General features: G+C 38.7%; 1 protein-coding gene across 3 annotated transcripts in view; it reads left to right on the forward strand.

Moving 5' to 3' along the window:
- The window catches only part of ntrk3b (neurotrophic tyrosine kinase, receptor, type 3b), a 169,819-nt gene that overhangs the window by 48,810 nt on the left and 95,652 nt on the right, over positions 1-25,357 (forward strand). For all 3 annotated transcript variants that reach the window (XM_046406432.1, XM_046406517.1, XM_046406600.1), the window contains exon 4: positions 18,349-18,417. In XM_046406432.1, the coding sequence (XP_046262388.1) occupies positions 18,349-18,417 (69 nt within the window). The remainder of the gene's footprint in view (positions 1-18,348; positions 18,418-25,357) is intronic.

A 25,357-nucleotide genomic window follows, 5' to 3' on the forward strand; every position in this document is an offset into this window, starting at 1 on the left:
ATGTTCGTGTGGTTGTTGCATTTGGTGCCAGAGAAACTGAATTTAGTCCAGACGCACAACATTATCCCTAATCGGATGTTTAGCAGAGTGCTTGTCAATGACCCAGGGGCTGCTGGGAGGCTATGCTGTCTGAGCTGTCTTCACCTGTCCTGGATCTGCATGGCCCATGGCCTTCTATCTCGAGTGTGGTGATGGGAATTGAGATCTGGCAGCCCCTGCTGGGTCAAGGTGGCTTCCTGCAGTCTGAGACTCGTAGGGATGCCCGGCTCAATGCCAGCCACGTCACCCCTGCCAGTTTAACAGTACCATCTGCCCCTGCTCCTCCTTCCACTCAACCAGCCTCGTCAAAACAAGTCAAGATGGCAGCCCCAGGTGGCTGCGTATGACAGCTACTGCAGAGGGATGCTGGGAGATACAGAGAGCTGTTGTGCGGTAGTGGCAATCATCTAGGCAGGTCCAGGCTGGTGTTATACCGTATAACCACCTCAACACCTTCTCAGCTGTAAGACAGCGATGTAGCAACCTGATGCCCCCTCCACCAGACAGACCTCTGGTTGGGGATTTCAAGTTAGCTGTGGATCAGCTCAAAGGGCTGGCAGACCGCCTGAACTCTGCAACACTAAGAATGCCATAGTTAAGCAAATGGCATTCGACCGCTGCTCTCTCTCTTTTTCCTTTGTTTAATTATAAGGTTCCGGAAAAACGTGTGGTTTCTGATCTTGAATTAGTGGAGAGTTGCACAGTGGCATGATTCTGGCATTTTTTTTTATAATGTGTATTATGTAGTCTAATATCACACAGTGGCTGTAGAAAAACCATGTTGTGCTATAAACTGGTCTATATTCTATTTGTTGATTTCATAACTGTCACATAGATGATCGCTCCCTATGGAAAATGCTTTAAGCATGCTAAACATTTGCTGCATGCTAATGCTTAAGGAGTCAGCAGAACTTGCTTGCTTTCAGATTCCATTAAATATTATTGTCTGAAATGGACTTGTATGTTATTTAATTTATCGAGCACTTTCAAGCAGACTATTGTAAGCCACTGAATGGGACAAAATGGAATTAAGAGAAAGAGATTTAATTTAGACTTAATTTAAAAATTAATTTCTAACATATGAGTAGTCACTCAAATTTAACAAGTAATATAATCCAAAATAAGTTATTCAAAACATCACAAATGTGGTGCAAGAAAAGAAATATTAATGAGGTTCAATAATATTCTTCCACAATACTATTTGCTTTCAGTCTCTGCACAATTTGATTCTACCTGTCAATGTGCAAATCAGTGTGCCCCCTCTGTATTAACTGATGCAACTTCTTCAGAATTTGATTGGATAAAAACAGCTTTAGGCACAAGGAAACTGGCTGGTTGACACTTATGTCAAACTTATGCTCCCATAAAAGAAACAAATCAAAAAGAGATTCTTGGTTAGACAACCCTACATGTACACACACAGCCAAGACTCTCTAAGACACAAAAAGATGGCACATTAGTCAATACATCATAGAGACCAAATATGGACATCTTTAAAGCAACCCATCTGCATAAATCAAGGCAGGGCATCTACCTGAAACTGAGCTCTCCCATAAACAAATTTTTTTTGTCTGTGTTCAGTGAAGAAAGCACGCCATGACATTATGACACACCAGGTCATTCTCTCCCAGTTAAACAAGAATATCTGGCATCTGAGCCAATTTACTGCAGGGACCTTTGCTCAGCTTGTTGCCTCGAGCAGCAAAGCAGTAGACATACATACAGCCCACGCTGGCATGATCACCATGCTACATATGGCATGGCAGCCCTGCGTAGAAGAGACAAAGCCCAGGTGTCTCTTATTACTTCACTGTTCATGTGCTGCCTTAGAGGTCCAGCAACAGTCTCACACTATCAGCTCCACCTGGGTACAACAAAACTGCCACTGCTTCATTGTCAGCTTAAAATAAGTTTAAGAGGAACATCTGCCTAGAGGAATGGCAGTTTACTTTCTTAAACTGACTGTCAGTTCAAACATGAACTATAAAGCGCACGAGCTGAAAACTGTAGACTGTTTACTGCACATTAAAGATCCCCGCATGTATTAAGGCATTCATAAAAATTCTTTAATATGTGTCTGACTTGTAATTACCACATTAAAGTTCTTAAAATGACACCTGTTCCTTCTTCCCCATTAAAATATCCAGAATACACAAATGTTTTTCATTTCGCAAGTTTAACTGCTGGGCACAAGCTAGCTTTTACTTCACTGCCAACTATTACTATTACAACAACTAATACTTTAAAAAGTTAGCTACTCTTGCTTATTTCATCAAGTTTACGAACCCAGCTTTAAGAAGATCTTATTGGAATGCACTGCTTTTGGAAACACTGAACTCACATCAGTTGTTTTCAAGAGGCAAGGCCCAGATTCTTTTGACTGGTGTGGTCTAGAAGGTTAGATGTAACTTTCTGTTCAAAATTTCTTCCTGCTCAAACATAAAGTCGTTGATTAGCCACTACACATATATATTGTCCTAAGAACACTAGATAAGCAACTACAAGTAAGAATGAAATGAACGGAAATAAAATGAACAGTTGGCAACTTGTTAACTTTCAACAATCCCATCTTAATTAGATAAGAAGTTATCTATTGTAGCACCAATGTTTCAGCACTTCGCCTACCTCAAATCATGTCCCCATGACTACATTTTATGAGAGAAAGTCGAGTCGAGTTTGGTGACCATAATTGGGATGTCGACAATTTTAATGCTGTGGCAAGACTCATCTCAGACTTTCATCTCGTCTGCTGCATATTGTACTTGTATACTGTCCTTCATGTGTTCTCACACACTTTTTCACATGTCAGTTTTGGAGCAAAAGACATAAAATGGTAGAGAATTCAAAGGCTTTGCCAAAGTCGTGAAGTATAAAAAGTTTACAGAAATAACGTCTTCATAATTTAGGCACTTTTTCAAGGCTTTAGTCAATTTAAAGTCATTACTATAAAGCTCAAAAAGTTGAAGTAACATAATAAAAAGAGAATTTATTTGGTCTGATAGTTTGGTATTCTGCAGTTTTAGTCTGCACAAAAGTGGATGAGAAGTTGACATTTTCAGGTGTTAGATAAAAAGCCCTAAATGCTGAATTTCCTCACAGGTGATGTCATCATTGTCTACTCGTTTCATCTCACATCTCTCCGTCTTTCACCCTTCTGTGCTCCCGTGGTGCTCAGGAGGAATTTAAACCCTGTGTACCTGAGTCGATGTGATTAGCTCTACTCCCCCTCTTCTTTAAACCATTACTCATTACTGGAAACGCTGAGGAAACGCCACTTGGCCAAAGCCACTCTGGTGTGTGATGCATAGCAAAGTGATGGTGTTATTGTTGCAGGAGTGCGGTGTGATGAAAGGATAAATGGATCCTGCAGGCTAATAGAGGGAGGCGGCCCAACCTGCAGCCTACTGAGTGGAGCCAGCTGTAACCGAGCTGGGAGGAAGCTCTTCAGCTGGGCGACAGAGCCGTTTTTCATGTTCTGAATGTCGCCGTGCTCATTTCTGCCGGCGAGAGCGGGAATGATTTGGATGTCACCTGCTAGGGTTATGTTTCTGAAACACAAGGTCCATCCACCTGAACTGATCATTGTCATTCAGCTCACAGCCTCTGTGCATCGCTCCCCTCTGCAGAGAAGCTGCCAGCTGTGCAGATGTTAGACATGACAACTCGGGCTGAGCTGACAAACAGATGCTGTTCACTAAATATCTACTCGTATTTGCTGTCCATTAAGAAGGAGACGCTTTTTTTCAAAATATATTGACCACGTGGCAGATAATATTAGCTGCCATCTTTTCAAAAATCAGCATTAATGTTTTCACTCTGTGCTTAAATGCTTATTTATTTAGCTTGTTTCATCTGGCATCAGACAGGCTGCCACTAGGCTAGAATGCAGTCAATTTTTCCACTTTAATCAGCTCTTTGAATGTTTTTATTAGCAATTCTCAGTATTATTGCGGGAGGTGGTCAAGTAATTACTTCCAATTGACTGCCTCTGGAATATTATTCATTTTGATGCAGTTCTTTGGTGAATTTTAGAAAATACTTTTGTCGGATTAATATGATTATTTCTTCAAAATAGAATTCCTGAAGTGCTGCCTTGGTTATAATTTGCAGGAGCTCATTTTCAGTCAAGCATGTTTTTTTTTTTGTTTTTTTTTGGTCACATGACTGTCACTACTACCTATTACAATTTGATTCGTTTGATCCACAAGAATGCAGCCTATGGATACTCTTCAGTGAACGCAAGGTGCAATAGGCTTTCTATGAAAATAAAAAGTAAATAGACGCCTGGGCCCTTTTGTGCGGAGTTATGCTGGTTCCTCCCACAATCCCCAAAACATGCACATTAGGTTAACAGGCTATTCTTCATTGCCCCTAGGTGTGGTTGTCTGTCTTGGTGTGTTGGCCCTTTGGTTGACTGGCAATCAGTCCAGGTTGTACCCCACCTCTTGTCTGCAGTCAGCTGGTATAGGCTCCAGCACCCCAGTGACCCTGATTGATATGGTAAAGAAAATGGATGAATGGATGTTTTCCTTCAGCTCTCTTGAGGTGAGGTGACAGATAAAAGATAGCTATCTTTAGCTTTAATTTAGCTGCAGTTTTGTTTACATCAAGATAGCATTTAGATACTGCTTATTTAATCATAGAGAATAAGTAAACTTTGAGTTTATCAAATGTGATATTTTTCAGTTTCAGCTTGTTAAAAAATCAATCAGTAAGGGAGTAGCCTTCAGCAATGTCACAAGAATGTTTCATTTAATTGAATTAATTAGGAGTTTTTAAACTTAATGCAGGCAGCACGGTGGTGCAGTGGTTAGCACTGTCGCCTCATAGCAAGAGGGTTCCAGTTTCGAATCCCGGTCTGGGCCCTTCTATGTGGAGTTTGCATGTTCTCCCTGTGCCTGCGTGGGTTTTCTCTGGGTACTCCGGCTTCCTCTCACAACACCAAAAACATGCACATTAGGTTAATTGGCTACTCTAAATTGCTCCTAGGTGTGAGTGTGAGAGTGTGTGGTTGTTTGTCTTTGTGTGTTGGCCCTGCGATTGACTGGCGACCAGTCCAGGGTGTACCCCGCCTCGGTATAGAAAATGGGTGGATGGATAAACTTAATGCACAGAATGTAGTACACAGCTACTACAGCATATAACAGAATATGACACATTTCTACAGCAGATTATATTCTTATATACTGGTAGGCTAAAAAATATAATGTCAGAAAGGTAGATTCAGATCTTACCTCACTTTTGGTTTTTTAAGGCAGACAGTCTTGCCATTGTCATTTCTTTTATGTAGGGGTGACCTTTTTATCTTCTTGTTCCGACCTCTCGCCATAGGCACGTAGAGGCAGTAGCTGTCAAGGTGTGAGTGGCAGGCCATCACTTTAAGATAGCAAACATTATCTGAAGATGCATAGACAGTAAATCTTCTTTCTCTATAACCTTACCTGCATTTCCATAAATTAGCATTGTTGCTGTGTTAGTAAGTGGGGCATTGTAAAGTTAAGTGTCCTTGAGGCCGGTATTTTTGAGCTGTCAAGGAGGAAGCACTCTTCAGATTCAATCCCTTTTTTCCTTTTCTTTCTTTTTTAATGAATTGGGAAGCAGTGAAAACAGTCTACATTTCATGTATCAGGTTGCTAAAATATTTGAATGAATTGAACTTGGGTTCACTGAGTCTGGAATAAAAAGCACTTCCTTTAAAGAAACATAGTGTACACTTCATGACCTAACCCTTTATGTGACAAATAAGAATATTATTTATCTAATGTCTGTCTGCCTGTCTGTCCCAGACAGTTCTGCTGGAGCTGTACCGATAAATTTATTTTAAAAATAAAAGAAAGAAACAGGTAGTGAAAAACTCAGAATGAGTTATTTGATTTGATTTTTCATGGTCAAAGTGAGTAAAAGTGAGTTTTGTTTTGTTTTGTTTTAAATTGGTTTAAATTTCATATCCTGTTTCTGATAACAAATAATCCTACTTGTCTTGTAACTGACCACATCTGGTCTTACAAAATCAAAAGTTTTTTGTTTCTGTTTTCTAGTGATTTTAATCTTCTAAAAGCCTTATATTTCAATTTTAATCTTTGTATTCTAAAATCAAATAACCCATAATATTTTTGTTTTTTAATTCCCATATCTGAAAATGGAATGACCAAAACATACGCTCATCCCCAAGTAAACAATACTTTTGTGAGATGCAATTTCAGAGGCAAAGATACACTTCAGAAATGAGGGAAGGCTTCCCTTGAAGTTAATGAAAGCGTCTCCATTACTACAAAGTGCTGGTACTAATCTATGCTGGCAATGCTACACTGGTGTGGAACTTACATTCCAGATAGAGCGACCTAGCACAAGCTGTATAGTTGATGTGTGCATTCATCTACTTAAAGTGCATTAGAACAGCTAGAGATAAAGCTGCTGTTATTGTAATGATGATTTAAACAACACAGAAAATGAATAACAATCCTCATAGGCTTTGATGTCCAGTTTGCAGAATAAGGCAAGTCTATTAGGAGTTAAGCAAGTCTGCAAGAAAAAGTTGGGTCTCCGCAATAGTACCCTCTACAGCTTCTGACATATAATATTCCCCTGCTACACATCAAGATGATAAGAGGTTTGATTGCACAAGCCTTCAGTTCACTAAAGAGTTATGTCCATTTACTTGCAGCTCTCAAGGCTGTTGACTCTGTTATTGGTGGGGAAAAACAATCATTGTGGCAAAGACAGAAACAAGGGCTATGCCTGCAGCTCAGTAGAAATATTTTAATTAACTACAACAGTGTTTAATCCAGTCCTCAGGACAGTGAAACTACAAACGGGCGCAGGCGAAGCACCAGTGTTGCACTTTGGCCTGGCTGCCCGCTCCTGGCAGTGGTGGATTTGGATGCAGGTCCACCTCGAATGAATGCCTCGATCACTTCTCTGAAACCTCAAGATTATGACTAAAAAGCACTCAGCTGGTCAGGCTCAAAGCAAGGGATTTAAGAAGTCTTGCTTTGGGAAAATGTGCAAAATTAAAAGTCTTCTTCAATTTCTTCCTCAGCCTTCATGTCTTCATTTTTACGATGGACGTCACTGGAAGCCAAATGCTGTTACCTGGTCACAGTCCCTGGGTTCATTATTACTCATGGGAGTACTTTTCCATTATAGTCACTGATGTCTTGCAGTGAAGAAAACAAATGCAAATATTGAATGCAATTATCTGTAATCATGCTCTGTTAACTTGCTTGCTTCCTGGAAAAGCACTCTGAGAAACAAGGCCAGAAGTGTTTCTTGCACTCGTCCGAAGAAAAATACTCCCAAGTGTCTTTATTGGTGTTTTAATCAACTCTAACATTTTATCGATTTCAGCAAGAGGCATTTCATAAAGCAGCAGGCCAGAACAGGTTGGCAGTGTGTACCTTCAGCTGAACAATCAGCAAACTTCTCTCTATGGGAACCCTGAGCCCTGGTTCACTATCAGAAAACTCCACTAAAATGCCCACTACTCCTTCTTTCCCCACTGTTTCTCTCCTAGAACAAATACATTTTTGCACTGCCTTTCATCTGAAGCTCTGCATATTTCATCTCCATAATTAACAAGTGCAATCAGAATTACAGCTAGAAGATTTGAGTCTACCTGTGGCAATGCTGTCAGCCCAGTGGCGGTTCTGTCTCTGCTTGTCTCATTAGATTAAAGACAATTTTCATTACATTACTCAGTCGATATTAACATCTCCATCCCTATCTGGAAAATAATCGGAATCATGGCTTAAAGGCTTCTCTTGCGTCTTGGAACGTTGACTCACATCTCTCCCTTGCAATCAGCAGTGTCGATGGATGACTGTTCACAGCATTGTCTTGCATTAATTACACAGACAAAATGAAACCCGAAGTGATATTGCAGACATATTCCAGTCACTAATGTCTTAAGAAGAATATTCCTAACCTGACTAAATAAATCAGTGATCGCAGATGTAAGGTTTCATTCCTATCATGCTGACTCATAACCCTTTTCACTTCATCTCCTTTCTCATTTATCTTATGACCCTTTGCTAAGAATTAATGCAGAAATAACACAAAATGCTATTTAGAGATTAGAATGTGGCAAGCAATGCCACATTCTAAGCAATTTGCTGGTATTATTGCTGATTACGGGATATATAAAAAGATATTGGAAAATCAGGATTGGGCCCTTATTAAAAGTAATTGTTCCCTGTCATTCGCAGCTGTTTTTGAAATTAAAGTAACTCATATTACAGGCTGTTATTAATGTTATGAGTCACCGTATGGCATTGTTTACAGAATAGTTATCGGGCTGAAAATGAGAAATCATTTATTCTCATATAGCAAATGACTCAGGTAGCACTTTTTACAAAATAAAAGTTTGTTTATAATTTTTAAATGAAGGAAGTTTGGGTACTTCATGGCTTCTCTTTAAGAATGGCAATGGCTGTCAATTGGTCCACCTCTTTGGTTCCGACTGAATCTCTCCTAAACTATTGTACTGACTGGCAAGGAATTTTTGTATAGACAAGTCACCCCAGAGAATGAAGCCCACTAATGTTTTATCAAATGACATCATGGTAATGAAAGTTTCAGATTTTAATAAAATCTACTGGAAGGCTTGCTGTGAAATTTGGTGCTGATACTCATGTTGTCAAGAAGAGGAAGTCAGGGGGTCAAAAGTCTCATTCAACCGATGAAATATCTTCACATCTTCGTGGTAGAAGAAGCATTCAGATCCTTTTCTATTCTGACAATACTCCAGTACAAGTAAAAGTACTGCATTCAAAACCTAATCTACATGAATAATATAAATTAGTAAGTAAGTAATATAAACAAAATTTAGTGTCAAAAGAAAAATCTTTATGCACATGGTGCTTTTGCATTAATAAATGCATCAGCCTGAGTTCAGTAAATGTAATGTAGCTGTTTGGAATAATCCATGTGGATCAGTCAAACTGTCCAGTCTGTCTGAACATATTCAGCTTTTTAAAAATTGCTTCGAATGTTGCTCTGAACTTAATGCTATTTAATGCACAGTTTTCATTAAAAGCTGCTGTCATAGACCTATTTTTGACAAGCGGGCGTCAATAATAGCTGAGGGTTATGTACCTTGCTCAAGGGTACTTTGAAGGTAGTTCCATTTTCATGTAATTTAACCTGGTTGGATGTGGAGGAGGAATAAACAGGGTTTAAAAACAGATGAGAGGAATTCTGCTGAAAGATTAGCACGACACATGCACACATATACCACAACCAGAGGAATTTTCTGAGATTAAAGAAGCGTCTATTTTTGTCCCCCTTCCCCAGAGCCAACCTTACCTATGTTTGATGCAGATTTGGGGCGAATAATGTTCTTGATTATAATAAAGTGTTGGCTGTTTGAAGTTTCTCCTCGGCTGTTTTGACTAAATAAATTCTATACCGTACCTTCAACACCATTTATGGATCTCACTCCCACCCACTTTGTATTTTCTATGATTGAACTGCCTGAGAAGGAAGAGTTTAAGCACATTCACTCTGATTTCCTTATCAGTAATACAAAAGCTGAACCCCATCAATCAGTACAATATAAGATGTGTTTATTCTTTTTTATAAATGTTTTGTCCACATGGCGGATTGGTGGTAGATTAAACTGAGATGTTTGATGGGGCAGGACATTTAAAAGGGAGAATAAATATGGTGCTGATACTGGTAATTTCCAAATTGACGAGCTTCAGCAGCGGGGAAGCAGACCTAAAGAGGACAACCAGTAACTGCAGGTTTACTGACTCTAATTGAGATTGTCATTGCTTGCTGTGTGTCAACCAAAATCTTCTCCAGGGGAAGTGTGCTGGCTGTTGCTGTATTCTGTTGCTTTTAGTGTTGGGATGACAGTACATGTACTGAATGTGTAACTAGGGAGGGATGTGAGAAAACTTTTTTTCTGTGTACAAATTATTCTATTTTTCATTAATTTGCCATTAATAAATGATTTCCTCATTGATTCATTTGGTTAATTACTGTAAACAAATGAGACAACCACTGAGTGGCCTGTGAGCTTCTCCTTGTTGTGACAAAATCATCTGAATTTATTTTAAAATTTAAAAGGAGAAAGTGTTATGACATAAATTAGGTAAAGGACAAGTGAAAACGGAGCCTCTTCTGTATGCCAACACTGGGACGAGAGGGAGCCAGAGGCTTCCTGTCATGTCGATTTTTTCTGACATCCAAAAGGCTGTCATTCTGACAAAAAAAAAAAAAATAAAAAAAAATCACAAAAAACAAAATGCATGAACAATTAGACAAATAGCCAAATATGAAATCTATATAGTTAACAACAATTAACTGTAGTCTAAATATAATTAGAATAGAATTCACAAGCACAGCCAAAGCAGATTCATTTAACTTTTAAAAGAAATGCTTAAAATGCAAATGAAAACAGAGCAATAAGCTGTAAACACAATACGTTAGCAAATCAATGCTTTCTTACACATCAGCAGACACAGAACAACATTAGCATTCGTCTTCCTGAGTTGTGCTCCTGGTGTTTCTTGAAATGAGAAATGCTGTGTTTCTTCTTTAGAGAGCAGTCTTGTTTCTGACCACCTGGTGAATGTATGTCCAACATTCACCCTCCTGTTAGCTTTGTTTTGGTTTTCACCAACTCCTGAAGTGAGAAATGTCTGCCTCTTTAGCTGCTAGAAGCTTCACAGTCCGTTCACACTGCATTTTATCTGTCTACTGTTTTGTGCTGTGGTTTTCTGAAAACTTTTCTTTTTCTCGGAAAACTGTTGCCTGCTTGAAACAGAATTGAAAGTTGTGAGCCTCAATCAAAATAGCAAACTTGTGGCGAAAGTGCTGCGTAATTGATTAGGACTGCAGATAATGCTATGTGACATTGCCATCAGTAATTTACTCTATTGTTAATATATGTTTCAATGGACTAAATAAGAGCAGAAACAGAACAGGCATGAGGTACACCAAAGGTTCTTGGCTGGACGTGGGCTGGAGACAATGCAGTTTATGGTCTAACCCCCAATATGGATAATTTTCACATTTACTCAGCCCAGATTCTAGAGTACAGTATTAATTTCCACTGCCAATGCGCACTGCAAAATCAAGTTGTGGGACATTATATTATGACATTATAGCTCAATAAAAAGTAAACTTGTTCCATAGATAATGATTCCGTCAGTTTATTCTCAACCCTAGCCAGTTACTGTATGTCGGTGTTTCAGTATTTGGTTGAAAAGACTATATAAGAATATAACCATACATAATCTTCAATAGACACATTTCCATTATGCACTCATATGATAATGATATGCACTCATTAGATCTTACCAACATCAGTAAAACTAAAAGCATCAACACATAAAAACAGTTAAGGAGCTCCAGCACTGGGCTGATGTCTGTTGTGTTTGTACTGTGTTTGTTTTCTCAGAGGAGGTCCAGAAAAAAGGAGCTAGTGCTGAAGAGTAAAAAAGGGAGGTAGAGCTGTCAATGTGTTTTATAAAAGATTAGTGGAGGTATTTTAGGGCTTACAGTGATATGTTTTTCATGGTTTGGATTTGGATGATTGCTGCTACTAGAAATAACAACAACTGACAAAAAATACGCTCAGCAATTTACATTCAAATTTAAATTAAAGTCAAGTGGGATCTGAGTGAGATCAGATCACAGCCTCAGGATTTTATCCCCAAAGAGCTAAGAAGGTAAAGTAAGCAGACTCAGATATTTCAAATGAGCAGTTTCAGCCTGGGACAAAGGCTGGCATAGAGGCATTGCTAGCATAGTTACATATCAACATATATTCAGCGCTCTGCCACTATGTGCATTCAGGCCGGATACATGCATTAGGTCTTCAGCTGTAGAAAGGATGGTGCGTTGGACCAGTGGACCATGTGATGCACAGTAACACTGGATGGGATGAAAATCCTGAAATAAATTCTGAGCATTATCAGGCACACACATGCAGGGGGCTGGAGTGGCAAAGAAGACTTACGAACACGATAGCTGTATTTTTCATTGTGGAGCTGAGTTTTATTTGTGACCTCCCAGCTATAGTCCAGTTTAGGGGTTGTAGTAGGTTCGCCCTCTGAAAATGAGGGGAGCTATTTATTTTGGAATTACCTTTGGTAATTTGCAGTAGTGGCTTTGATGTTTCAGGAACTGGATCAACATAATATATACAGAAAGTGCAGAATAGTGCATAGCATTCACTCTCACACAGTGTTGGAGAGACAGTCTTGGAGGTAAAGAGGCTTTTTTCTGGCTATTGGATAAACAAAAGCTTTAATGAGAACTTGACTGCAGGGCAAATCACTGTTGTGTTGCATCAGTCAGTGATAGAGAGAGGTAGAATGAATGTGTATTTTCATGAAACAAATTCGTATTTTATGTAGTACTGTAATTATTCAAAATATAAAATGATGTTCTTTGAACTGTACACACTGTACTGCTGGTTTCAGACCAAAGATGGCTTAGCTCCTTACCTTCATATTATTCATGTAATATTATTCTGCACATGGCTGCTGCATAAGACAAACCTCTCTTCTCTGAAATGTCAGCTTTTCAGGACTGAAGAAAAACAACTTTCCTTCCTGATTGACAGCAATGATATTTTAAAGTTAGACCTATTTCAAAAGCTGTGTTTTTGCAGCTTACAGTCATCAACATTACTCACAACATAAATGGCTAGGAGACATTTCAGGAGAAAGGAAAATCACTTTAAAAGTGACAAAATGCTCTGTAAATGAACAAAAAAGAGGAAGCAATTAGTTTATGTTGTTGCAGCAAGTATTAGCAGCTTCTCGTCAGCATGACAGACGACGACGAAGTTTCATGGCGTCCATGCTGCTGAATCGCTGCGACACCTCGCTCAGTGGCTGTCTGGTTCTCCTCTGCGTGGTCCTGAATGTCAATCTGCAGAGCTCCCCCACACTCAGACAGTAGTTACCAGTGATGCTGCACTAATTAGCCAACCCTCTCGAGTAGCCAAGCCCTCCCAATGGCATCTGTGCCAAACAGAATTATTAAAGAAGTAGAGAGGAGGAGCTGCACCTCCTCTGCAGAGGAGCAAATATCCAGGTTCAGTTTAGCATTCACTTCGTTGCCCTCTGGCTGGGGAGCCAACACTGTGATAAATATTAACACCTAGATACATCCGCCACTCTAATGCATATTTTTTACCCCAACCTAATGAAAATTTCATGTGAATCACATAATTATAATTCTTTATTCAAATGAGCACCGTCTGAGGAGCGGAGGTGATTTGTGGCTCGGTGAAAGCACTTGTGTGGATGCTGATGCTGTGTCTGCCTTACACAGTTCGTGTAAGTGGTGGAGGTCTGTGTGGTGTGTGTGTTTGACGGGCATGCAGTATATGTCCTTCCAGGCCTGAGAGCTGCTTGCTTATAAATAGATTCATTTTCTACACTGCTAATTTTTTAATTTAATAATCATCAGCCGCCCTCTCTACAGCGATTGGCCTTCCTCACCTCCTGTCTTTTGGCATTCTGTTGGCTTTGATGGCTTATTTGCTGATTTGTTTATATATTTATTAATTCATTTACCTCTCTCAATCCAATTTTAGCTGACATTTCTTGTCGAGATGCGAAGGATGACCTTTGAAAACAGAACACTTCCTGGCAGAGATGTGAAGGAGGTCTCACTCTGCTCAGAAAACACTCCTTTCCTCTCCTTTCCTTTCCTTTCCTCTCCTCTCCTTTCCTTTCCTTTCCTTTCCTCTCTTCTCTTCTCCTCTCCTCTCCTCAATAACAGCAGGACTAAAATACCTTTAGTACATCATTTTTAAATTAGGTGGCTCACGTGCATGGATATTTTTATGACTATCTTCACAAGCAGTAACAAACATTTACTTTATGAGTCACGTTTATGACTGAAATTTCAGCACCTCTACACGTATTTATAAAATTGGCAAAACTGTAAATAACATCTGAATTAAAGAAGCATATAAAAAGTGAAATTAACAGTATAAACTTATTCTTAATTTAAGTCTTTTTTTTAAACATCAAACAATGGCTTTAACTTAAATGTATTAATTAGATAACAGACATAATCGAACCACACTTGAAGCCGTTATTTTGTTAAGATTAGTATGGTAGGTGTGCATGTGCACCATGGAGACATGTCACAACCAATATTTTGGGAAGACAAAATAGTCCCTACCAATATTTTTATATAACAAAAATATGAATTCATTCACATATTTTTTGCGAAATCAATAATAGAGACTAGACTCAGAGGAGGGGTGGGCTAGAGGGGTGGCCGGGGTAGCACATGCCACCTGTGGAACCCGATTGGACACCTCAGATGCCACCCCAGGTGATTGACAGGTCACTGCACGTCACGCTACGTGATGCGAAGCGAATGTGCGCCGAATGTTTGTGTGGATCAAGAGGACCGACTTGAATACATAATTCTGACGTAAGTGTTTAAGTGGTTTGAGTTTTAAACTCATGACAATTTGACTGCACCTGCAGAAGAGAAGAGATTTTGTGTCCAACAGTGCAGCTGCGCGAGTAGGCTAACGTTATGATAAGCTAACTGTTAGCCGGAAGCCACAATAACATTTTTTTAAAAAAGCATGCTGCGGGAACACAACGTTATAATAAGTGTATTTAGGGACTTTAGTCAACCCAGTTCGCAAGAATGTCATACTAGAGCTCAAAATAAACTGCAATAAATGTTCAGAGATTATTTACAGTAGAACATCCATATAGCTTGTTTATTATTTGAAGGTCTATTATAGTCAGGTTAGCGCCGACTAGCCTACGTGATTCAATTTAGTTGTCTGGTTGCGTTTACAGCACGAAAATAGAGACATATAGTTTAAGATTCTGCCTCAACACAATCTTGATGTGTAGAAGATGTTGTGTGCAATGTTATTTTATCGCTGTTGTATTTATTTAGACTGTATTTATATTTTTTACAATTCAGTTTCATCAAGGGATGATAGTGTTATGGGTACTTCTGCCTCTGAGGAGGAAGAGAGTCAGAACTGCTAGGAGTACATGCCACTGAACTTCCCACATCCTCTTCAAGCGCCACATATTTGGCATCAAAAGGACCAAGTGGTAGGCCCGTACTCATTTGCTTTTCTATGAGCCATTCTAATAGCAGCTGTTCTGACATGATATAGTATGGCAAGCACATGTGCTTGTTACAGGCATTATTTAGCCCAAGATCTTAATTCAGCTTCTGTTCTACCTATACTTGAGACAGTTTGTCACCTCGTAGTGCCCATGTTATTGGTGAAACTCTGCACAATGTTCTGTTTAGGCTTGAGAATGTTCTACTTGGTAGTGGCAATGGTCATTACAATGATTACACAAAATGGTGGTTGATGCAAAATAACATATGTATCGTTATCTAAAATTTTGTACATTTTTGTTTAAATAAAGTCACTCATGTATTTCACTCATATATCTCCTGTATGCTTGAACCTTTTTTGTTGAAAATATTTCCACTTTGTGACCCATATTGTTGATATCAAGAGGGTTAGTGTTAGCCGCTATGCTAGGCTGACATCTTTACTGTGTACAGTGAGTTATGGGGAGTATCAACCTAGCCCAGTTAGTGTCTGGGGGAGCCTGAAGATCCACGCTGTCTGTGTACCTCGCCTGACCGTGTTAAATTTTCCCTGCTAGTGTGGTTATGTGTGCTGGGTATTGTTAAGCTGTTGTTGGTTGTCCCCGTGACCTCGGCTGAAGCTGAACGAAGCTTTAGTGCACTGGAAAGGCTAAAAACCTGGTTAAGGTCTACTATGACTCAACAGCGCCTTAACAATGTAAGTGTACGCCATGTGCATCAAACGGCACTTGACCTAAATGATCTTGAAGATCTAGGCCAACAGTTTGCATCTGTGAATGACAGAAGGAGGCATCTGTTTGGAATGTTTAAGTAAACCAAGGCATTAGGAATTTAGGTAACATATACCTACTCCTTACTGTAAAAAATGTGGAGAAAAGATTGTTAAACCTGGATTTTGTCAGTTCTAAAAGTTCCAAATATTTACTTTAATTTTTGCCTTTTGCAATTAATAAATACAAGTGTAAATTAGGTAGCCAAATACCTACCATTGAATAGAATGATGTACAGAATAGATTATTCATCTTGGTTGCAAAAACTATTGTTTTTTCTTTGTGAGCTCCACAAGTTAAGTGTTAACGGTACTTGAACGTTATCTATTTGCAACATTTCTTATTTGACATAGTAAATATAGCCTTAAGTTGTTCATCATTATGTCGTCATATCATCATGTATTATGCTGTACTTTTGCGCGTATGGGTGGGTAAGTGGTTCCGCAGAGGGTTTATGTCAGGGGGTCCCTACCAAAGCTGAGACCAAACCTACACCCTTGGGTACATGGTTATGATTACATTTGCAAATTATTATTTCCGATGAGTGTGTGCAGGTGCCTTTTGTAGCATAACTTTTCGTTTCAAGCCAGAGGACCTTTATTGGCATTAAAATGGTTTCCAAAGAATGAACATGGACAAAAAATGAGCGCATTTGACTGAAGTTCATTGCTATTGAAGGATTCCATTGTTAACCTGCTGTTTGGGCTCCTGTTGTTGGGACATTGTCCAGGGACCCTCAGACCCTCTGGGGATGCTCTGAATGTGGTTACACAAAACAGAAATTATTTCATTTGAAAGCTTCTCTGAAACTGTGAAACTTAGCCCACTATTTTATAACAATTTTTATATTTCATATATTGTATAATAATTAAAAAAAATCTTATAAAAACTTGAAATGAAGTTCTGTGGTCTGATATGTGTCTTGTTGAAGATATCACATGTGTGGAGTTCTGCAGTTGAATGTGTGTCTATTTGGAGATCTGAGGTATAAATGTCTGTCTATTTTGGGGTGTGTGATTTGACGTAAGTCTTTAGCGGCTCCACTCTGCATCACCAAATGAGCTGCTGTTTGCTCGCCCACCTTCTCTCTCTCTCCTTCTCTGTAATGTATTCTCCCAGTGTATAATACAGTCCCTTTGGGACCACAGGTTTTCTCTGGGAGGTGAAATTTCATGCAGCATCTTTACATATCCTCACACACATCCCCTGTATTCAGAGCAGTGGTGCATTTGAACAAACATTTCAAGGTGACAATATTTAACCAGTGACCAACGTCATGAAAACATACCTCTGTGTGTTTGTACATGTGTGTTCCTGGAGGCGTTTCTGTGTGTGTATGCGTGTGTGTTTGCATGTGCACGTTTAAATGCATGTGTGCATGTGTAATATCACAGGAAATAAGAAAGACCTGCAACATCCTTAGCTCCCTGTTGCCATGGCGACACTTCTGGTTACAGGAGTATCTAATAGGTCTTCCATACAAATGAACCTACTAGAGAGTGTGTGGATTGTGTGCGTGCTTGTGTGTATGAGTGTATGTGAGTGTGTCATAATGAATTTAGTTCAGTCATGTACATAATGGAAATTTATAAAATATTATATCTGCTGTGATTTCAGTTGTTCACAATGCGAGTGTTTAGATAAAACCAAGCCCATCCACATCTAGGGAAACAAGAAGATTGAATGCTACAATTTCATTTTTCTCTCATCATGTAATACAGCACATTGATGCTGCATGAACTGATAATAGCATTTGAAAGTGTACTTTAATACAAACTGCTGTGTTAATTCTGTCTCAGAGATGTTTTATTTACCAGTAACTGTATAGACTGATGTCTAATGTTTATATTTAAACTGATTCGAAGTTCTGGTCAAATCACTTGTAAGTCTCTGGTTATATTTTATTGAATTTAGTGGCTTCCTGAGCCGAAGGGGTTCCTTAAGTCAATTGAATTATTTGACTTGAAAGCGGTCAACTTTCTTTTATTGAGTTGCCTGAGCCCCGAAGCTCCACACAGCCAGACCTGTTTCCCTTTCCTTGTCAATAGTACTTTGCCTTTTTTTCAACCATCAAACAGGCCTGTATGTCTAGTCCCCCTCCTGCTTATTTTATTTTATTTTATTTTTGTTTAATCTATTTTATTTCATTTTACTGATCACACAGATTTAGCCTTATTTGTTTGCCTTGAAGATACACACCATAGTACTGTAGCACAAAGCACACAATGATGTGGTTTGGGGAAAGGAAAGAGATGGATTAAATAATTTCAAATCATAAACAAGAGAATAAAATGCCAGATGACCAACAGAAATATTTGCTAATTGGATTTCTGAAGTCATAGGCCATCAAAAGTAATAGCTGAGGAAATGGTACAAAACAAAAGAACAGAAATGACAGCCAGCAAGACACACAAATTCATAATTCAGTTCAACTTTCTCTTTGTTTTTCTTTCCTCTGCAGAAACTTGTCAAAGAATCCTCTCACCACTCTGTCGTGGCAGCTCTTCCAGCACCTCCAACTCTCCGAGCTGTAAGTCTTCTTGCCTCGTCTGATCTCTCTCTTTGGCTTTTGTTTGTATTCTACTACAGCAATTTATCATTGCTCCCAGTGCACTATCTGCCTCAATACAAATTGTCTTCACTGCATGCCATTATAATTCCTGTCTTTGTAGTACAAAACCTCTCATTTGTCTGAGCACATGTAAAAGACTGAACCTATAGGCAGTATGGTAGCACAATGATCGCATAAGTCATTTTTTTTGACTTAATTAACCCACACAAAGGAAATGTAATGGTCTGGGAGGAGGAGGGAATCTAACCCCATTTTCTTGTTTGTCATGAATATTTTAGCGATCATTGTGTTTATGAAATGAGTTTGCTCTTTCACCACCAGGGAGAACATTGCGACGCCGACCTGCTTGTAATTTACACATCATTAGGCCTGTCAGCACTGTCCATCATTTGAACCTTGGCTGTGTTCTGAACACAGAGCACTTCCTGCACCTCCTGGCATATAAAACTGAGGTATAGCAGGATGTGATACAAGACTATTTCAAGCAGGCCTCCTTATTGTTCTATTTTCAGAGGTAGAAGCAGGGCAGGTCCTCTGAGAGCACGGCACAATGCTGATCTGGGGTAGGCCAACTGCTGTACACAGCAGAGAGGGAAAACCCTGCTTACACTGAAAGTGTAGTTTTGCATTTTGGACTTTTAGCTTATGATCCTATGGGAACACACAGGACCACCAATATTACAGAAGGCTCATTCTTATCCATCCTGTGTAGGAAGCAATTCACACCAGACCCCATAACAGTGCTACACAAGTGCCATCTCACTGTGGGCCCTCAGCAGAGGCAGATGGGTCTCTGAATCCTTCATTGTGCCTGTTATTGGGTTGTGAAATTCATCCTTCACTGGATTGTAGAAGTTCTGTACTTTTGTTGTCTTACCAGCTGTCCAACTTTACTTTTGGAGAAACTAGATCGGCCCTTTAGCTTCTCTTATTGCTGCTGCTGCAATGTCTAAGCTACAGTATATTATGCGATTTAGAGGTGGAAAAGTTAGACTATGCAGATCTTTTACTTCAAAATATCACACATTGATATCATTGTGTAAAAGTTTATACTTAAAGTTGTCTTTATTTTCACAATTGATTTTAAACTGTAACAGCAGTGTACACAAACACAATACTTTCTACTGAAGTCAGAACAGTTTTGGTTATTTTAGATTTCTTATCCTTATCCTCATATAGCTCTAATGAAGCAGATTGATTTTTGAGTGTAATACTCCTCATAAATAATAAGTAATTATAATAGCATTGTGAATACTATAAATACTTTTGATTTTAATACATATGATTTCCTATGTGTGTTTATAATTGAAAAGTGAAAGTATTCAGTATGCAGAGTAATACTATTAAAATAAAGTTTGTATTGGATTATTGTATAATGTGTTAGCAGCATTTAGATATTGTAGTTGTGTATATGGGGCAATTTTAAATTAATTCTTATAATTTTGTGTGATCATAATACACCACTGAATATATATGTATATACATATCGCAGCTTTGATTACATGCCTTTATACAATAAAAAAAAGTCAGATAAATCAGAGCCATTTTGCTTATAGAGACACTGAAAAGTCATGTTTGACCGTATAAGTAATTGAGGGAGCTTCAAGATCCAAAAAGTGAAGCCAGCAAACAAAGTGTCTCAAATCTGCATTCTTTCTATTCTAATGGTTGACTCCACTGGTTTCAAAAAGAAGTCTAATTATATGTAAGCACATGAGAAAATGATTCTGCTTCTCACTTCATTTATTGCCTCAGTTAACATATTCCTCATGACCTCATGGTCTCAGTCACTGGTTTCAAGTATTCTTTAATACAGCATTGTGTTCATTTTGGAAATTACAGTACCATTTAGAGTAAAACAGATGGTAAAGCATAAGTAAGGTGTGGAACTTTGTCACTGACTAGTAGCTACCACAGTGAGTCCTTGTCTTTTCAGTCAGTGTCTGTCTGGCATAGCAAACATGCATATTCTCTCGAGCTCCATCATCTCATCCAAATATGGTCACTTCTTGCTCCAGAAAACCAAGATAGATTTCAACAGCCATAATGCCACAAACAGAACCAAATTTCCGTACATTCTTAGACAGACTACATCACATGCCACAACTGCAATAACGAGCACAGCTCCTTCCTTAACCGAGTCACCATTGCAGCTCACAGAGCATGGTATGCTCTGATGTGCAATTCTTTTTCTTCTTAAGCAACCATTTTAGATGAGTACAAATGGTGTCTTTGTTGTTCTACATGAAAAGTAGGGCTAGGGTGATGCCTGTGCTTCCTAGTGAATGCTGATGAGGAGTGAGGGTTTATGTCTATTCCATTTGGTGTGTTTGGTTAAGAGGTGTCAGTTGGAGTGGCGTGGCAGCACAGACGTGGACCGTGGCGTTATGCAAGAAGGAAGCCATGTGGAATCAGGCCTCGCTAATAGGAAATGAGTCACTCTATCATGTGCACAGTCTGCGACATGGCCCTGACATCATTACTTTCTTCACCGTGTCAGTGTGCTCACCCAAACCATATTAGCTTGGTGAGTGCCAATCATTCAATCATGCCAAATGAAGCATGTTCACCGGGAGCCTATTGCCTTTAATTATTAGAATAAAACACAATGCAGCATCAGTGATAAGTGCTAACCTGTGCTGCTGAGCCACAATGATATTATGTAAATAGAGGAAGATCAAACCAGCTGAAATAATTTCCGTTTTATGTGACGAAAGGAGAGCATGGCCCTTTGCCACTGCGCTGTCGCTGCACTGTGTTATCTCAGTCACTCTAGGCAGTTTTATTGTAATAGTATTTTTTTTTTTAACCAAAGAACAAGTATCAGTTACAAAGCTGCAATACGGTGCAAGTGACTTGCAGTGAATAAGAAACATTCAAATAGCTTTTAAGCCTGAAGTTCACAAGTGTTAAAATAGTGCTGATATTTCATTACTGCTGTATTATTACTGCTGTTTTGGTATGGGGTACTTAAATCTACTCTCAGATTTCTTCCATAAGGTTTTGTGAAAAATGTAATAAATAAATGGAAAAAAGGATTTTCATACAAATTTCTACAAAGAAATATACATGTAATATAAATAAAATATATATAGAGCACTCTGACCGAAAGGTAATACAATAAATTGATAAAAGTACTGATGCCTTCATGAATTCAGCATTACATAACGTAGTTTTATCAAAGCAGTGTGATTGGCCAAGTTTTGAATTAAACGTATCATTTCCTGCTTTTAAGTGTACTTCATACATAATTAATTAGGTGTAAAACATATTTTATTCAATGAAAAGAGGTGTGTAACCGTTACAGAACTGTTTATTGAGCTACCTCAACATCAAGGCAGGAATTTGTTAAAATCAGACTTGCGAAAGGGGTCAAATTGTACGATAAGGCAACAGTTAAATGTAGAGAGGAAAAGGTACTTCCTATCAGTCAGTGTACATTAAGTCTGTTTTTCCCTTATCAGACGCTCTTTATCAAGCTTAGTGAAGTGTTACTGCAACAGTTGCTTTGTTTTACAGCTTGGTTGCACAGATATTTCACACTCCTTGCAATATCTTAATATCAGTGACAATGACAATACTATCAGTAAAATCTCAATAATCTCAAGTCTTTTGTGGCTCCTGTAAAAAGGCCCCAACATCACATTGAAGCTTTACAATAGACGTCTGCTGTGTGCTGCCTCTGGATGAGACACAGATAATCGGCTCTGCCTCTTTGTATGTGTGCCCTTTTAACCAAAGGACCAGAGCTACTTCAGTGTGGTGCACAGCCCAGCCAATCACAAGCCTGAGAACAGCAGTGGGATGAATGGGGTGGCTAAATGCTAAATCTGCTGCTTTGGCTTCCGGGGTGATATTACTGGAGATTATTTGAAGCGAGTTAGTGGCACCCACCGATATCGCCGTCTTCGAGGACACTCATTCTGACTGGTCCACAAAAAGAGTAAAATATTCTCCTTCTTTTGCAACTGAAGCGATCTGCCGGAGGCAATGTGCATCGCCAAATCCCTTTATTCTGTTGGTGCTTCTTTAATCCAGGCTCTCTGGGAAGGGGCCGGCCAAAGCAAAGTCAAACATTTACGCCTCTCACTGCAAAATGGATTTTTCTTTGAATATGGATGAAATATGAATAGATCAAACCTGTAATCTTCTGATATGACTGCCAGTGTATTAGGATGAATTAAACATTGAATGTTCAAAGGCTGCATGACAGGTAAATTACTCAGTTCTGACCTTCATTTTATTAGTACCAAATTGCATTCTGGGCAAACTGAAATACATGACATTTACACTGATGCTTCAAAATCAAAGACTGACTTACAAGAGGAAAATGGAGTATTAAAATGTTAAGTGTAGTAGTAAAGACTGGATTGGGGGCATCAGTGGCCCAGACATTAAAGAGGTCATCAACATAAAACCTGAACTGCCTGGCAGCCTCTGTGAAGAGAAAACAAAGAGGGAATCTTCACTGATAAACACTGTTTTTGTGAAAGCAGCCACAAAAATAAAGGCAATGCACCTCAATGCCATGCCATACAAGTGGACAACTGCAGTCACTTGTAAGCACTCACTGTGGCTCTAGTTTTATCTTTAATGTGAAGTTTGAATCCAGATTTTTCAAGTTTATATAAGCTGCAACAAAAAAACCAAACAAAATCCTTGTATTATGAACCTAACACGAACTTAACATAATATGAATGCAGTTATCTGCTGTAAGCTGTAGTCCTATGACACATCTTGTCACTGTTTTTGTGAAAGGTGTTTGTATTTAATGTTCATAGAAATAATTAGTCTGATTTGACTATGTTTAAATGCACTTCATGTACTGTCAGAAATGCAACATTTACATGATTGCATGAAGTTACAGCTCACCATGATAAGTGGACAGAAATTATTTTATTATCAACGGAAGATGATGTTTGGAGTAACTAAGCAGAGACTAGAGATTTTTTTTTCATGGCAATAGGGAATCACAGATTTAATCAACTGAAAAATGTGGCCTTCGGTAAGAAGCAGTGGATGGCATTATGGTCAAAAATTACTCATTATTCTAACCAAGCTTATACCGCATTAATAACATTTAAATTTGTATTTTGATGTATGTTTTTCAGTCTCCCCAGTTCTGTACTCTATACCTTTGATATGGAAACATACTGAGTGCATTAAGTCACTCTTGATACAATTATTTATGTAAAATGAACATATGGCCCTGGTAGGCAAAAATAAGGCATGGGTTAATGGACAAAAAATGTAATTTCCCACCCCAAACTGCAATAACCCAATCACCAGTGTACCTCTTTACACTTGACCAATGCCACCAAATTACCAAACAGACACCTGTGAAAGTATAAATGATTGTCAGATTCACATTATCATGAAAGTAGAGCTTTTAGGAAGAAGGTTCCAGCAATTAAAGCATATGACCAGTAACTGTGGAGCTCAAAGTCTGTGGTTGTGCCTGGCAGCTCTAGAAATTGCAAATGAAGTCAGACAAATATTAACACTGTGTATTACATCATTTATAACATCTACTAGATCAGTGGAGTGATATATATATATATATATATATATATATATATATACACACAACATTTTGAAAAGTAGAATTGATTTTGTAGTAACAGTTATCCCTTAAATGCAATAAAAAATCATAGTACAAGACACTACGCACACCTAGTACACAAAAAATTATACAGATAAAACACCTGTCAAAACGTCTGTCCTCCAGATGTATTTGAACAGCCCCTACTAAAACCGTTGGCTCTGAAGAAACTGCCTTACGTTCATGCTCACTTTGTTCATTTTCCATACTTCCCTGACCTGACTCGGGTGTCCCCTCTCCTCTACATGATTGCAGTGCAGGTGGTGCTGTCGATAAGCCAAAGTCAGGTCTGGCTTGTCAAATGAAAATAAATAAATAAAATAAAATAATCCATGGTGGTTTGAAAAAGTCAGGCAGTGATAGAGCCTGCAGGGACGCTGGCTGGCCAAGTGGCTGCAACCTTACAGAGAAGCAAAGATGGGACAAAGCAGAAATGTATTATTATTTGCAGCAATCCACTTTATCCATTAAATAAGGCGAAGCTACAGCGAGAGAATGATGGAGACAGTCTGGTGTAGTGGAGAAGTGGTGGTGAAAGTGGTGGTGGAGTATGGTGAAGCAATGATACACAGTGTGGTGTGGTAAAAGCAAATTTAGCAGGATTGGGGTAAAATGCTCATGTTGTAAAACCCTTTGCTGATGAGAAGAGTATTAACTTTAACATCGGTACAGTCAACTCTACTGATGTTAAATTTTCTTGCAGTTTTTCCTGCAGTTATTCCTCTTGAGTGATTTACTCTATTCTTTCTGAAAACACTCTCACCTCCTGCTATTCAATGGAAACTAAGCCAAATTTGACATTTCTGACAGAAGAAAAGCAACAATGCAGGAGTGATGTAGCAAACATGCAGTAAAACTGAGGCCAGTTCATGGACTTCATCTGTTTATTCAGCTTGTTGCGTTTGAATAGGTGGCTGAGTGTCAATCAACTGCTTCGAGACAAGCCAATCTAATGGCATGACAGCTACATTATCTCCTTTCCACGCCACAATAATAATGACAGTACTGGCCACGCTGCTTGATTGACAAGTGATGTATGGGTAGTGCAGTGCAGAAACACAACAGCAATGAGCTTTTTGCATCAAAAATGAAGACAGAAAAGGATTCATATGATTAAAGAACAAAATACAACTCAATTTACATCCAAATTGAAAAACTTGATCATATACTAATCACTGACCAGGGTTACTGTTGCTGCATTTACGCCAAACTTTCCTTTTGAGCAAATCACATATGCATTTGATAACAGTGACAGATTTACCCCATGAAATTCAGTGTTATTTAAACAATGGGTTT

This window comes from Scatophagus argus, chromosome 1 (genome assembly GCF_020382885.2).
Source record: "Scatophagus argus isolate fScaArg1 chromosome 1, fScaArg1.pri, whole genome shotgun sequence".
NCBI lineage: Eukaryota > Metazoa > Chordata > Actinopteri > Scatophagidae > Scatophagus > Scatophagus argus.